General features: G+C 39.7%; 1 protein-coding gene across 1 annotated transcript in view; it reads left to right on the top strand.

Annotated features, from left to right (window-relative positions):
- LOC308043590 (glypican-5-like) overlaps nt 1-16,672 on the top strand; it is a gene marked incomplete at both ends in the record, with an annotated part of 341,547 nt that overhangs the window by 240,243 nt on the left and 84,632 nt on the right. Inside the window, one exon of the mRNA XM_080349758.1 lies at nt 16,363-16,513. Coding sequence (XP_080205884.1) covers nt 16,363-16,513 — 151 coding nt within the window. The remainder of the gene's footprint in view (nt 1-16,362; nt 16,514-16,672) is intronic.

The following is a 16,672-nucleotide window of genomic DNA, read 5'->3' as shown; positions in this document are numbered from 1 at the left end:
AGAAGCCAATAGTGTCATGCAACGCTCTCGTGTCTTGCAGAACAAGGTAAAGGATTAATGCTGCTCGCTCCTGTATCATGCGTGCAAAGATTAACAGTGTAATAAGAAAGCAAATGCTTGCGTAGGTAATTCAGTCATCAGTAATGTATCTTTTTACCTTGTGTTATTGTCCCCTGTGAGCATTTCTTCCTTAATGTTTGCTTTTTTGTTTTCTGATTAAGTCTCTTACCTGTCCCTGCTATACAGTTAGGGCACATTTTTAGATAAATATGCACAGTATGTTTCAGAATTGCTTAAGAGCTTCACTAAATCCTCCAGGAACTGTGCACAGTCAGTGAAATAAAGTGCTTAATTGCACAAATAAATAGAGTAGAAGTTTGGTTTAAAGATTAGGAATGTAAATGATGGGACATAGTAAATATGTCTGTGTCTTTCTTTTTAATGGGTTCTTGCTCACTCCCCTAGCCATCTATGAATGATGTTCACTATAGCATTGCTTCATTTCCAAGTTTCTGTAATCCAAGTTAATCATTAGGACTCGCATAGAGTGCAGTAGTTTCACTGCCTGGTGAGATTGCTTTAAATGGTGTTAGTGAGGAGTGACAGTGGGATTTGTTACCATATCACTTATGGATCCGTCAATCTTCAGTCCTCTAAACCCACTTAGTAAATCATTAGCCAGGTTGGCCTTTGGTAAAGAAAGGTGTCCTGGTTGAGGGTAGGAGTCTTTCTTCAGGATGAAACCTTCCATTTTAGAAAAAGTATCGACAACAGAGTTGTGGACAGAAGCCTAATGGCAGAGGCATTTTTAATGCTCCATCCACCTAATGATATTCAAGCTTTGTGTAATAGGTTACTGAAAATGAGGTGGAGCATTAAATGACACATCACTGTGGTGTTAATCAGCCTGACATGGCTGACTGATCAAAGGTGTAGAAAAATCATATAAAGAGTTTTGAGCCATAATGGAAATGTGTAGCCCTAATGTCAAATGTTAACGAGATCACTAGAAGGAAGTTAGGAGAGTTCCAGTACATGTATATAGTAAATTGTGCTCCTTTAGGTTTTTATAGATTTTGCACCTGGAATGATCTTTTCACTTGCATGCCACTGTCTGTGATATTAGTTTATTCTGGAGAAGTTGGAACTAAGGAGGAAGCCATGTCTGAATGTGTCGGTAGAAGAGATCAGTTGCCTTCACTGGAAAGAACTGAGTTAAACATAATGTGCAAAACTGTGAGAAACAAATCTGACATCTCAGTAGAGGAGTGAATGGTTTCCATTAACCTTGCTGAATCTGTCTTTCTCAGAATACCCAATATAACCTCATACACTCTTGATTTTAACAGGCTTTATTATACTCCATCTCAACTACATAAATACAAAGCTAAAATATCTAAAATATTTAACAGATGTGGAACAGCAGAGAGAGAAATCTACAGCATACGGTATGGGATTGGTCCAAATTAAGTAGTGATCATGTGTTATTAAATATTGAATGCCGTTCTGGAGGTAGATCAATATTGCTCACCTTACATTGGCTGTTCAGGCACTTAAATGAGAAAAATGAAAAAAAACTCTTAACTGATATGATCTTTGAAAATGAGTAGCATGAGAGTGGTTTGGTTCTGATCTTGTAAACTGTACTAATTTACAAAGAGCTAAGTGAGATTAAATCATGCTCCAAATATCAGGTACACCTCTTTTTAGAACACTGTACAAAGGGAGTTGTAGTACAAAAAAGTTAACAAAGGCAGCAACTTTAGATCTGCACCCTGAGTACTTGCATTCTTTCATAGCTGAACAAGAGGACCTAAAGCAGCTATGACAAGCAGACAGCAGTGATAGAGGCTTTGCAGACAGGGAGAGTGGGGAGAATAAAGTATTTGTGTGAGATCACGTGAGGGGGAAGAGCTAACCCCAAAGTGGTATGAGAGGGGCCTGGAGGAGCATGGCAGAGGTGGAATAAAGAGATGGGATGAATGTCTGAGGAGAAGCCCCAGTGTGTATATCTAGGATATATGTAACTAATTGGAAGAGTGTGGGAGAAATATAACAGGGAGAAGGGAGATTTCACTAAAATTATAGCAAAGTATCTTTGCTTCAGTCAGCCGTTCTTTACTAACAATACAGCCATTTATTTTAAGTGGTAGATTACCAGGGAAATAACACATGTATGATTTATTATTGATGTGAAAGATTGCATTTCTGGAAGTTTTCTGCTCCAAAAGTAGTTCCACCCATTTGTGATAGAATGCTAAGAAGAATCAGAGAGAATAATCAATTATTGCTGCATTTCCACTTCATCAAGACCATTTAGATAAATCTTAAAGATGGGAACTTTTGAAAGAGGCCACTAATGTAAAACATCCATTGTAGATCCAAAGAAAGAATATATAAAACATATGGACATACACCATAGGAACACAGTATTGGAACAGAGGATCTGTTGAAAGAAAACTCCTGGGCTCCTGCCTAGTGAACAGAAGAGAGATAAAGCATAATAATAAAATAATGAAACAGTACCTTAGAATGTTTAGTGATCATTGTCATAACTGCTTTCATTATTTTGGTAGTATTCAGTCTTCCATTTCCCATTCTTAAACATTTAAATATCAGTGGCTCTAATACCTGACACAAGACAAAACATTTCTTCATTACAAGACAAAGAATAGCTCGTCAGCAAAACACGCCATGCTGAACACCTTCACAAACAGATCTGAGGCACAGCAGATTGTGGCAATTAAAAAGAGTCTCTCAAGCACTTCAAAACACAGATACCTCAGCTGTCTGCTTCATATTAATCCAAGGCTCCTTGAAGATAAAATTTGACAAGAAGGTCCTTCATTACGGTTCCATATTGCCATCTCTTTTAACAAAAAATGTCTGAAGTGAATGAGAGTTAGGATACCACATATATTTAAATATTCACAACAGGATTTGCAGTATGTGTCATCATGGTATAACTTACCTAGAGTAAAACTTGTCAAATGAAAAGGAGTTAAGGGGCAAAATTATTTACAATGTGGACACAATTAAGCACCATTCCTCTATTAAAATTACATTTATTTGTCTGATGTGTACACACATGGTAGTGGAAAGGTGGTAAGATCAGACTTAAAAAGAAAAAAACAGCATACGAAAAAAACCCAAAACAAACTACCATCTGTACAGTAATAAAAGAACAAAAAGGAGTGGGGCATCCTTTTAGTTATTATGATTAATCATGTTTATTGCAGAAGGGCATAAGGGACCAACTAAGAACAGCCCTCTGTCGTGGTAGTAAATCCAAATGAGCAGAGAGTCCCTGCAGAGCTTACAGCCCAACACAAGCCCAGGTAAAGCTCCGGGGAAGGTGACATAAAGCACTACAGGGAGCTTTATGGTGGAGGTAGATCCTAACATCATTTCCACAATGGCTTCTTGCCTACTTTCCTAAATAAATAGGTTTGTAGGATCATTCTCTTTGTGTATCTGTGAGCATGTCTCTGTTTTTACCTCTGTAACAATATCAGGAGGTCCTGGGACTGATGAGGGTAAACTTTTTGAGAAATCAGTGAGCAGACTTGGATTTCATTGTCAGTTATTCATCTGAATAAATAGCTGTACTCTGCCCCATAACTTACATACTAACCAGAGAAAAGAGAGGAAACGTTAGTGTTGTTGAGCTGTTCCAGCTGCCTTAGATTTCCCCTCAGGTCTGTGCCTCTGCAGTTGCAATCGCACAGTATTGCTGTGAGCCCTACCTGCTTGGCAGTGAGAACCATGGCCGGCTTTGAAGTTAAACTAAAGATAGATTTCTTCTTTTTCCTGCATAATTAGTATCAGATGACCAAATGCACCAGGGCGGGGGGTGGGTGGGGTGCTGTTGCGATACTACATGTTATGTTTCAGTAGCTAAATATAGCTGTATTACCTCAGAAATACTTGAAAGGCCTGCAGCAAAGCCCCCAGATACAGCAGTCATGCCAGAGGTTCTTTAGGGCCTCGTGTTGCTTCCCATTTTGGTTACAGGTGGCACTAGTGTGTGTGGCACAGCCATGCCCATGGTGCAGCTGAGGTATGCTAGGAGTGTAAATTTTTCGTACTTTCTTTATGCTTTTTATTTCATGGTTAGGAAAATGCCCAAGGCAGAATCAAGGCTACGTAATGTGATTGCTCATGCACATGACGAGAAGACAAGTGCATGGGAGCCTGCCTTTGTTTGCTTAGATCATCCTTTGTCATCACAAATAATTGTACCTTCCAGAGCTGCGTGTGAATGCAGGAATTGTTAGTTTGAACGTGCAGCAAGCAGGGCTGTTCCTGAGTTGGTATGTCTGTGAGGCGTGCCACAACTTGTGCTTCATGTCAGTGGTAGCTCCTTGTCAGGAAAGAATGCTGATCTGGGTGGGGTGTATGTTGTCTGTTCTAAAATCCTGCATCTTCACTTGTAGCTTTTAATTTTAAAGCAACAGCTTCTCCAGTTGTGCATTTACTGATACTTGTTGCAGTTTCAGGCCACAATTAAATAGGAGCAAAGCAGGACATTGGTATAAAATGCTAGCGCTTGATACTAATCGTATCGCTTCTCTTGCTCAGAGGAGACCAGAGTCAGCGGTGTGCCAGGTCTGGCAGGGCCAGCAGTCCACATAGGCTGCTTTACAGGCAGAACATGAGCTTTTCTGGAACCACCTTAGTGGTCCCTGAATAACACACCTGCCCGTGAAGATGTCTGAGCTTTTCCAGTCCCTGTTTCCCATACAGAGCGATGTATTGCTGACTGGCTCATCTGGGAGTTCCCAGACTGTGGGGAAACTTGCTGGTGATCAGTGGTGAGATCATCGTCACCGGGGTTGATTCCTCCTTGTTTCCACTGGGAATCCTCTGCATAATGAAAGATTGAGAGCTGTGCAAGTGCTGGGGGAGGGCAACATGAGAAAGTATGAAAGCTTTCTTAGTCAAAGGTCTAAGGCAGGGAAAAGAAATAAGTGAGATGATTGAACAGTCCTTGCAGGCTTTCAGTGTAAGTTAACAAAAGGAAGAGAAGACCATCTGTTGGGCAGAGCTTCTGGGGTCCAGGGGTACCAGCCTCCGGTGGAAGAGGAGCTTCCACATGCAAAACCTAGTAATACATTCAGGCGGAAAGTGACCAAGAATCATCATGCTCAGCCGAAGTGATGACCATAGATAGGAAAGCGGATGCTGTTCCATGAGAAGGCAAGAAAAAAGATGGGTGGGTCACAAGCAAGCGGTGAACAGGAACTGGTGAGAAGGGTTAAATAGAAATGAAATGGGGAGCAAAGGTATCTTGCTCAGGAGGAGGAAAGCAGAATATCGGCAGAATGTTTTGTTTTGCACTGTCTTCCAGTGGTAGTTCTTGGGTAATTTTGCTGGGTTTTTGCCGATTCCAAACTAGGTCTCATCACCACAGCAGAAGCCAGCTTCAGTCCAGATCTCTCATCTTTATTAGAGCTCTTTTCTTTGCTCCTCTTGAGCATTGCTTGAAATTAAGGTAAGGTCTACAGAGCTGTACAAGAGTAGAATTTCATTTAGACCCATAACTGGAGAAAAGAGGATGATTGTTTTAATTTTAATTAAATAAAAAAATAAATTTATGCTGAAGTCAAAAATGGAATGGAAAAACTTCAGAAATCTCAGAAAATACTTCAGTGAAAATTATGCTAATTGATTAAATGGGAAATTGTCACTTGTACAGAAAACATTCTGAAATCACAAGTGTGAAGTGTGAGTGTAAAACAACAGGACAAATGAGCGTTGCATCTATGTGCTGAAACTGCTTAAATGAATTCTGCAGTGAAGTGCTGGTAGCACAGGTCTAGAGCCTTGTTCTGAGCACTTCATCCCTCTCCCTGGGAATAGCAGTTCCTTTATACAGTGTGAATGAGATATAAAGAAAGACTTTCAAAGCCACTTTACATCTCTGGTAAATGTGGGCCAGTTCCCAACCCTGAATTATAGGTATATACAGTACAGGAGAATGTGGTTATCAATTTCCCTAGTGCACCACGAGAGAGCTTTTGATCTTGTGATCAGATTATCTCGTTAGTGGCTTTTGAGAAGGCAATAGGAGCAGATGATAGTCCATGAAGACCGATGCATTGACCTTTTTCCACTTACTGTGCCGGTTCCAAGCATGAACAGAATTTAAGCCCGCGAGGGGAAAAGCAAAGCTGCTATCAGGCACAGCAACTCTTCCTGCGCTCCAGAAATGTTGCTTGTGATCTGCCAAGGCCATGTGTTTGTTTGGCCTTATGTTGCATTTTAACCTGGTTTCATAAACAAACACAGCTTATACAATGTGCTCTGCTGTGCCGCTGCCTGACAGCCTTGCCACTCCTGCATATCTTTTTAACCCTTTAGCCAATTTGAATCAAATCTAACAAATCCTGAGTTCTGTGAGTAGAGGAGACTCACTAGTAAAAACACTGTATTGTGAACTTAATCTTTGTGAGACGTCAGAGAACCTCCATGGGAAGCCACCAGTGAAAAGGGAAGCCATAGAAAAATGCTTCAGTGGCAGCTGCTGCTCACTGAAGTATCTTTTCTTCTCTCTTCTTCCCTTTTTAAATAAAAATGACTTAGCAAAAGCATTCAGTCATGTCCTCAGATGTTACCATGAAACCACAGGAGTACATCATCTGGGAAGAGAGAGTCTTTTCTTCTGTCAGATTCACATAACATAAAATGCATTTGTTTGTTTTCTTACACCATGCTTTCCCAAACAAACAAACAAAAAATCTGGGCTGGCCCTTCATTTCAAATAAATTGGAGCAGCTCCACAGAATTCAGTTTGCTGATTCATAGCAGCATAGGCTCAGATCCTTTCTTTTTCTATATGTATGTGGCACTTTTGAAATAATACAACATGTTTAGAAATGTGATATTTGAGATTTCAGATAAGTCTGGTGGCACTGCGTCAGTGTCATTTTTTTAAATGTGGGTTTGGGTTACAGTGTTATTAAAGCTAGTTAGCTAACATAATAAAGAATGTGTGATTTAGCTCACAACATCAGTAAATGTTAAATGGATTACAAACGTTGTCCATCCTCTTACTGTGATTTTTGTACTTTAGTCCATATTGTATTTTAGTGCTCAGTTGCTGGGATTTAGTGTGGAGGAGGCTAAACAGAGCACTGCTCCTGCCATGTTTTAACATGAAACATCAAATCCAAAGCCTGGGTCAACTGAGCACTACCAAATAATGAGAGGCTTTGATTGTTCACAGATCTTTCCTATGAAGTGTCAAACTTTTCACACTATGAAAATTATCTTCACCAACATAGAGCTTGAAAACAGATAATTATCCAAGAACATGAAACAGAATTAACATGCACCGAAGCATGTCATGAGCATTTCCATTAGCAAATAAAGAAGGTAATTGCTGTCTGAGTACAAAGCAAGGACAAGGGTTGGCTCTGTTTCTTAGAGAATTTAGACTGGCCACTGTTTACCCACTTAACCCATAAAAACATGAGGCTTATCAGAAGGGCTGTTCAAGGGCTGATGGAGTGTGACCAGCCTCCTGATTGCAGGCACTTCTCATTTCACACTTCCCAAGTCTGATCAGACAGAAGGTTCTGGACTATTATTAGAAGTCTGAAACCTGATGAGTCTTGCTCTTAGTTAAACAGGACATTTGTAAACCATGTTAAGCCCCAGCAATAATTAATACATTTTTTGAACCACATTTTGATTTCAGGCATAACTAAGAGGCTTCATTCTTAGCCTAGAAGAATGGACATAATTTGATATGTGGACACAATTTTCTGTTATAGAAATCAGACAAGCAAGGAAATAACATTTCTAATGGCTAATGGGAGTGGTTCTGGTTTGTGATTTTGATTTTACAAATCAATTTTCTAATATTAGAAACTAGCAGAGTGTAGAGGCACAGGCTGGAAGTCTGGAAGAGACCTTCTGAAATATCACATATAGCTCAGTGACATCACGGGCAACTTTGCTTGCACATTTATTCAGCCAGGACTTGCAAATGCTTGAGAATTTTTGTCACTATCTTCTTTTAGGGAGGCTGCTCCCCAAACTCATAACTGATAGTTAAAAAGCTTGTTTTCCCTCTTTTTATGTCTATGCTAGTTTTATTCTCAGAGATGTCTCCACATTTAAGGGTAAGGCTAGACACATTTATAGATAATTATCATATTATACCAGTTTTCTTTGTGCTAGGAAAAGCAAACCATGGACTCTCAGAAAATACTCTTTATATTTTCTGGTAATTTTATTAACCTCCTGCAAAAGTTACCCCACTTAAGGTTCCTCCTTCCCAAGTATGGAGAATCAGAGCTGAAAGCAATGTGAACAGACTTGTTTGTGAGAGCACGGGAGGCAACTCTTGCCAGGTCTGGCATCATCGTGCCCTTGTGTCTCTGTGGCAGGGACATGGTGTGCTCATGCCCTAGCCACTCTACCCTTGCAGAGACTCGTGCCTTCCCGTCTAGGGCATTATTGTGATTATTACCAAAAATAAGTGTAGATCTCACTGGTGACAGCACCGTCATCCGATGTGTGCATGCATGCATACCTAGAGATGCTGTGTGGCCCATGTTTTTCTTGCAAGGGGCAACATCATAAGAAGTGGTGACACCGTCATTCTGAGCAACTGTTGGCACTCTCAGCCACCCTCTGCCTCTGGACCTGTTGTATCAAACTACCACTCTCCCAAAAATGAATTATTCTGAAGGGTCAAAGATCTTTTGTAAGCAACTCTTGCATACTCTTCACCAATAATTACAATGTTTACTGTACGTTTTTCTTACAATTGTTCACCTTTTTTTTTTTTCTTTTTACTTTAACAAGATGCAGAAAGTCTTAATATAACACAACAGAATTTTTAGCCATATGATCTATTTTCAGACTACATGTACTGCAATTGAAAAAACAGGTTTTATTTTTGGAAAAGACTACACTAATCTAACTGTCTATAGGTGAAATTTGTGCCTGTGGCAGGGACGAACCTCAGGTCTGTGTCTAAGTGAGGCACACTGGATATCAGATCAGAACAATCTTGGTGCATCACAAAAACGTTGCAGCCCAACACCAAGATAAGACATCAGGGTGAGGTGTCTGCTTGCTTCCTTGACCCAACTGACTTACTGAATTTGAATCAAATTTCGTTAATTTCTCTTTAAACAGTTATTGTGTTTGGTTAAAACAGATTATTAACTAGAATAAGTTGTTGTTTTTGTTTTTTTTTAATTTGTGCTCGCTTTACATCATTCACAATTACTACATTTTTGGGTGGCAGTTTACCCAAACTGTTATTATGAAGCTTTTGCTAATAGCAATAAGATTCTGTGAGTGCACATTCTTGTTACTTCTTCACAGCATAATCAGAAAATACGAGAACATATTTAGCTTGTGTAATTTAATTCAGTGAATATTAAGCTGATCATGGTGCTACCAGTCTTCTAGAAATGCACTCACCTTTAATAAGCCGTTGAAAAATAGAAACAGTAAACATCAAAAATAGAAGCATTAATCCTGCAGTATAACAGGGTGAATCTCTAAAAATCATCTTAGATTCCTCCTGAAATAATTCTACATTTGTAATCAACCAAGAGAGAAATAATTGCTGTTAGCTTCTCTGCTGTGGAGTATGGCTCTGCAGTGGACTGTCCAGGAAATCAGAGAGAAACAGACAGATTAAAGGAAGGACACAAAGGGGCAACAAAAAGTATTCAAAGATAAATGAAAGTGTGGATCCTTAAGTGTCTAGTGTGTCATCTGGCAATAAAAGTATGAGGAAGAGGGTAATGAGTCAATCTACATAAACCAGGAGAACAAAAAGTAATCACAGGTAAAGACAGACTTATGCAAATACAAAACCTCAAGGAGAGAGGATTGGGAAGTGTATGTGGAGAAGTTGGGGCTATAAAATTAGGAGGAAAAGTTATATATAGAAAATAAAGGAATGGTTGCAAGAAAATTCCACAGAAACCATAAAAAGCTAAATCATTGTTTAAATGTACATTCTGCATCAACTTTGCAAGACAGCCTTGACCAGAAATGTAGCCAAAAGACAGCTCCATGGGGAGCTGCAATGTCACAAATACAGAAGGAGAGGTGCTTGCATGGCTACAGAACTAGCATGGTTATTCTAGGTATGGGCCATTTTAGGTATGAAAGTGCTTCCAGACAACCTAAGAAACTTGATGATAGAACAAAAGAAACTGAAAAAAAACACCACACATCAAAAATGGAAAAAGAACTTCCAAAATGCTGTGTATAACTCAAGTGGAGATACATTGGAGGAAATGAGGGTGTCAGCACCCACTTTGTGGGCACACAGAGTCCAAGACTTGTGCTCTGCATGTTTCCGTGTGCTTGAGGAGAGCCTTCCCCTATACCAGAAGCATTGTCATAGACAGGAAATACAAATATCAGTGTAAGTAAGTGTGAACTACATAGGGGAGAGAGAAATGCATAGAACAGAGGTATCTACTAATATTGGCCCAATTCCCATGTTGGGAAAGGTCTAGTCAGGAGAGACATGAATAAAATTCTAAAACCATTGTCAGTCTCTAACCGTGTTGCATAAATTATGTATAGATGTTCAGTTAAGTTATTCTGATATTGTACAGGTGACTTGTAAAGCAAGACGTGTTAAGCAAAGGTTATTGTAAGGATCTGAGTAACTACAGTGGAAGGAAACCTTCTGGGGTTGCCAGTTGCTCCAGAAGGTTAGATGTCTGTCTTCTTTAGATTAAAAAAAGGACTTAAGAATTGAGCGGTACTACCTCCTTAAGTGGGTTGTACTACTTTCTGAAGAAACTAGATGGGGATAATGCATCAGGCCTTTTGGATTTATATGAAATACACACAAAAGAAGAACATCCCAAAGAAAATATATGACAAAATTGAAGACAAATAAGTTCATTTTACTTATTTATGCTGCAATATATGAATGCTACCTAAATGTGAGAAGCAGCAGCAAAAGCAACTGCCAAATGTTTTAAAAAAGGAGCTAAGAGCATATATGGAGGAAAATTAACCATAAATTTTATCTCAAAAGAGAGGACCCTCTTGGAATAAGTGTATATATGGCAATTATGTCTAAAATTTGTTATGTTGCTATTGTTTTGTGAAATGACAGAACATCTGCTCTGTCACAAGGCATCAGTAAAATGCAGCTTTATGCCTAAAGCGATATGTCAGCCCCTAACAAAAAATGTATATAATAGGCTAAAAACAAAGTCACATTGTCTTTTTCAGTTGTAGTAATTTCTGACCTCATAATGGTTTAGAAAGGATTTTTTATTTTATTTTTGAAAAAAAAAATGAATGGAAGGATTGAGTCATTTATGACTCTTCAGGATTAGGCTTTGTACATTATTTGTGCATAAGCTGGCAAAAAGCTTTGTCTCTGCAAATCATATTTATGGTCACTAAAGCAGTTTTTAAGAGGCAACCTGCTTAAAAGTTCATTGAGGAAAGATCATGCTTAGCTTACAGTTTCTAAATGCAGTATATGATTGGCCATTTTTGATCACTGTGGAAACTCCAGCAAGTCAGATACGTGCACTCACATGGTGAGTGGACAGAAGTCAGATTTCACCTCAAAGCCGTCTCTTTGGAGAGGAAGAGCATTCACACTGAAATCCATCCAATAAAAAACTAATTAACAAATCCCTCAAGAAACAGTTGTCATATGGGATTTGTCTCTGAGTATTCCAAACACAGAACTTTTAAGTGGCTTTATTCAAAAAGTATATTTTCATTGTTGTGTTCACTGACCTGAAAAGCATGAAACTGTGGAGCAAAATAGAATTTTAAAACCTATTTTCTGATGAAATGAGACCATTATCCTATAGCTTGGATATGTCCTATCCCCTGAGATATACAGGCATGTATGACCCCTCAGAAAATAGACTGATCAATGAGATGAATTGAAACCGGCACTTTTATCGAATAGTTTTCATGGACCTAAACAGTTATTACTTAATTAATGTGTGGAAGTATTAATCTGGAACATGCCTTCATGAAAAAACATGAGAATGAATTTATATTCCAGCATATCTGCTGTCAGAGTGAGAATTAGGGTTAGAGTCATTGCAGAAGGCTCAGGGGTTGTGTGTCACGTAGTCTTTGAAGCCTCTGAAGTGTTCTTCTATGTGACAGGGAATGCATTTGCTACGTCATCAAGTATTAATAGGGGAGAAAGACAGCAACATTTCTCATGCGACTTCTTTCTTCTCCAGAAAAACATGCGTCAGCAGAACTTTTTTTGGGGAGGTTGGCACCTTTGCTGGAATAAATAAAAACCATGAGAATAGTCACCTGTATCTGACTCAGAGCTGAAGAATAATATGTTATTTTTAGCTTTCAGCTGAATCAGGTACAGATAGTAAAGCTTTCCTACAGAAAGACTGTATAGTTTCTCAAAAAAACCTTTAGAAGTTTATAAACCTGATCCAAAGCCTTTTGCAGTTGGAAAATTTCCTGATTTGAGTCTGTTTTCAGTTGGGCTGTACAAATCTTATTGATCTATTTATATAAGTTTATATGAGTTCAAAAAAAAAAAAAATGTCGTTCAGATGCACAAAAACTTTGATGCTTAATTTTTAAGCTGTTAAGATTTTTTTTAAACCCTAAGCAGCAGATACCTTCTGCTTTGTGAAGGTACAGGCTCCAGTGCCCAGCCTCAAATACATTGCAATTGTTTAACCAAGGCATCAGTTCTCAGCACCAAGACACCGCGCTCCCAGGCTGGAGCTGTTGTGCAGTCAGTGGGAACGGCTGCATGGCATTATGCATCAGCAGCTGGAGTGTAAGTCAGCAAAATCAGGCTTGTTGAAATGTGGTTTATTAAAAATAATAGAAGTGACATGACTGACTCCAACCTCTGATCTCTATTGATAAATATGGGCAAGGGACTGTGACTCTACAGCCAACTGTGGTGAAGCTGAAAGTTTTAGGGGTTGGTGGCAGCAGCTTGGAGAATTGTTCGGGCTTTTGGGCAGATCGTGGCTGTCTCTGAAGAGACCTCAGACCTTCATATGACCTCCAGCTTCTGTTGGAGACCTCTCAGCGCCTTAACCACGAAACATCAAGGGCATTCTCTGTTCACAGCCATCTTCTGGACTTAGCAGAGCGTAACAAAACATGAAGGTTCATGTCGTTATGTTCATGTCTTCTTCTAAAGCTCCGCCATCCCAGCCCATCCTGATGCAGTCTGTGTGATTTCAGTGCAGTTGAGAGACCTTTGAGAAAGGTTTCTATGATTCCATGAAAAAAATAGATGGAGAAATGCTGGTATACACTTTGCTATCGCACTAAGACATTGATCTCACTAAAGTCATGTGATGGTGGCCAAAGGATGCGTGTTCCTTCAAAATCTGGAAAAGAGAAGGGTGCTAGATCACGAGTCACTATGCAGTGGTGACACAGCCTTTTTCAAGAGGGCTGCATGCTATGTGGGGAGCTCCTCCCTTCATCTCTTAGAATGGGTTTATTTATAGATAAACCATTATCTCTGCACAGGGTTGGGCTCTGGCTCATCAGTTGAGGTGAATGGTAGCCATAGGTAGAAAAGTATTTGCTGGAATAGTCATTGGAAGAGGTTGGGAAAGGGTATACAAGGGGAAAAGGTTTGGTAGGTTGCACGTGAGTTGGCTTTAAGTTGTAATGTTGTAAAAGGGTTCTGTGTAGTTTGATGCCCTTCTGTCCTGGAAGGTCAGGAAAGCACTGGTTCAGCCTTTGTTAGTATGGGCAGGAGATGCCTATATGGGCTATGGCTCATCTCTTTTTGCAGTGAAGGCACTGAGAATCCAGAAGTCTGTAAAATGCTGCAGTGCACCATGTTGAAAAGCTGAACTGGTTTCTTGGTGTTTCTCCAAGAAGGCGGTACACATTTAGTTCAAGAATTTACTTGTTTTGAGCAGAGGTCAGGATTGGACCATAAGTGCTGAATGAAATAAATTTTTTGAAAAGGAGTACCCTAACAGGCAGTAAACATTTCTGCTTTGACTGGCAAGCAGTCATTAAAAGCCTTCATTAAATTTTGCATCTGTTCTGTTCACCACTTAGCCATTTCTTTTCATTCTGAAGGATTATAACTAAGAATGAATGAGTCTTTTCTAATATGGTCAGGACACAATAAATCTGTGAAGGAACCGAGTTATCTTTCTCCCTCATAGGCAAATTTTTCTGATTGTTTAACAAAATGTTGTTTTGTATTGCCATGACATCAGTCTTTACGCCTGTGAATAACGAGGCTCAACATTAAGCAACTTGTTTATAAAAAAACAGTCATGCAGTAACAATTAGAGAGTGTTTAATGTGTTTCCCCACCAGAGTCCATACCCTCTCCTCCCACTTACTGATCTTCCCACTGCAGTATGAAGTTATTTGTGTCTTCAGAATGAGAAAACAGATCTTTTCAATGAAAGGGTGAAAAATTTCCAAAGTTCTGCCATATAGGAGTTGGCATCTGTTATTCTGTAGAACAGGATCTGCTGCTCTGATCCAAGTGTTAGTCAGCCCCAGAGTGCAGGGTGGGAGCTCACAGGTTCTGAAGAAGAAGGAGACCATCACACAAAGGGAAATTGCTGCATCTGTCATCATCCTTTCAACCCAGTTAATACAGTTGTATTAGCCTTGTGCTCCAATTCCTCCCCCAGCTCCCAGCCCACCTCCTTTTTAGTGTGAAGTGTATCTGAAATCTTCAAAGTAGCTACGTTTCAAAATACATTTTGCTCAGTACCAAGAATAATCATAGTCCTCTGGGATAAAGCAGATCACAAAGCCTGAAATGAATCTGCAGTTTTTGAGGGAGAAAATGCTTGTGATGAAGGATATTGGATAGATCCAGAATCTAGCTGACTTGGAGATGCATTATGAAGTATTTCAATTCGGTTAAAATACTTCTACATAACTAGAATAACAGGTCCTAATTGTCATACCATGCAAGCAGACCTAACACAAACAGTTCTCATAACTCTGAAAAGAAGATGAAGCTGCTGCCTTTCAAAACAATGTTCATGTGCCTTGCAGGCTGAGTTTCAGCAATGTGAAGGAAGTGATCTGAAATACTGTATCGGCTCTTTCCATCACTTAAAACCAAAATAAACGTGCCCAGTGTAATTTTCCAACAAGATTCAGAAAATAAATTGGTAGTCATTTGTAAAATGGGGGTGACAGTTAGGAGGGAATGAAAACTCTATAGTAACCAGAGCAACTTAGGCAGGCTGTGAAAAATCCGCTCCAAGTGAGGGGTTTCCCTGTCACTAGGCTGCAGGGGAGGCTGAGCTGTTGGGACTTTTCTCTGCAGAAGCCGTCCCACCTTCTCTAATGTCTTGAAGCACTGGTGACAGCGAACACGAGCTATTGAGGAGAGTGTGCAGCGCCTCGGTTCTGAAACGTGGTACAAAACTGGCACAGCTCTGACAGGAGAGCTGGTGTGTAGCTCAGCGAGTAGGTGCTCCTCAGACGTGGGGGACAGCTTCACGTTTCTTCTGAATTACCTTTCCTTGACAAAGGCCTTAGAACGTGTTAGTCTAAGCTGGTTACTTCATTTCTTCCCAAGTAGTGCTGCTCTGTTTGTTGCCCGGGTAGGCTGGGTTTAGATTCACGGAAAATGAAATGATATTTTTCAGTCTTTGGAACTATGGGTGAACCGAAAAATAATTTCTTCCCACAGCACAAATAGTAGGCAACTGTTCCTGGTGGCAGGAAGAGTTCTCTAAAGATAAAAAAGATGAGGTTTGGTAGTAAATACAATGTTATGGCAAGTGTGACTTAGTATGATACATTTAGATTTATTTTTAAAAAAGGTTTTCTGATTCTATGCTTAGTCCAAGAAACATACTTCAAGTAAAATTTAATTAACAACTTGCAGTTGGTACAGGCATCTTAAATGACATTATCTTAAAACTCATATCCAGAGGCCAAGGTTTTCAAGTGACCAAGCCTGTAATGAAAAGTAGCAAGTACCCGTATCTCTTCAAAGGTGGTCAAGTCTATTGTGGTCTTCAATTGTAAATAGCCCAAAATAAATACTTGAACAGCTGGCAGATTGTACCGTCATTAACCAGTGATCTCCAAACTGTGGTTTGCAAGAGGAAAAGCTGCAAGACTTAAGGAGTCCCTGCAATTATATTAGTAGATGTGATGTTTTCAGTTAAAAGTTCATCGATATGTGTCCCTGGTCAGCTGTGGTGGAGAAAATTTAATGGTATAGTCTGTTGTTCCAAAATATTTGGATGTCGCAGCCAGAAAGAGCCTCCAACTTGAGGAGCAGTTCTTGAAAGTGCTTTTTTGCTTTATAAACCCAGCTTGGTCACCAGAGGCACAAACTGTGTAAATATTCTGACCATTGTTGTTTTTTTGCTTCTTCTATTATAGCTGGATGCTGAGAAGGCAAAATTGAAACTGGAGAGATGGGCTTCTCGGGACGCTGGCAGTGGGGGTGGAAGAAGTGGAGAGGTGGAGTCCAGCGGGGATTGTGACGATGAGGATGGCTGCCAAGGATCTGGTGACAGGATTCACACAGCAGGTAAATACTGTTTCTATAGGCACATACAGAGCTTAGAAATTCACAGATGTCACAATTAGGTGGACAGAGCTAAGATCTGCACTGCTTGAATTACTGTTGAAATCCTACTAAATTCAAAGGTTTTGAATCTTAATCTATGAAGAGCTGCAGTAAAAATAG

Source organism: Nesoenas mayeri, assembly GCF_963082525.1.
Source record: "Nesoenas mayeri genome assembly, chromosome: 9".
NCBI lineage: Eukaryota > Metazoa > Chordata > Aves > Columbiformes > Columbidae > Nesoenas > Nesoenas mayeri.
The sequence above is the reverse complement of the archived record's forward strand: the minus strand, read 5'-3'. Positions and strand labels throughout refer to the sequence as shown.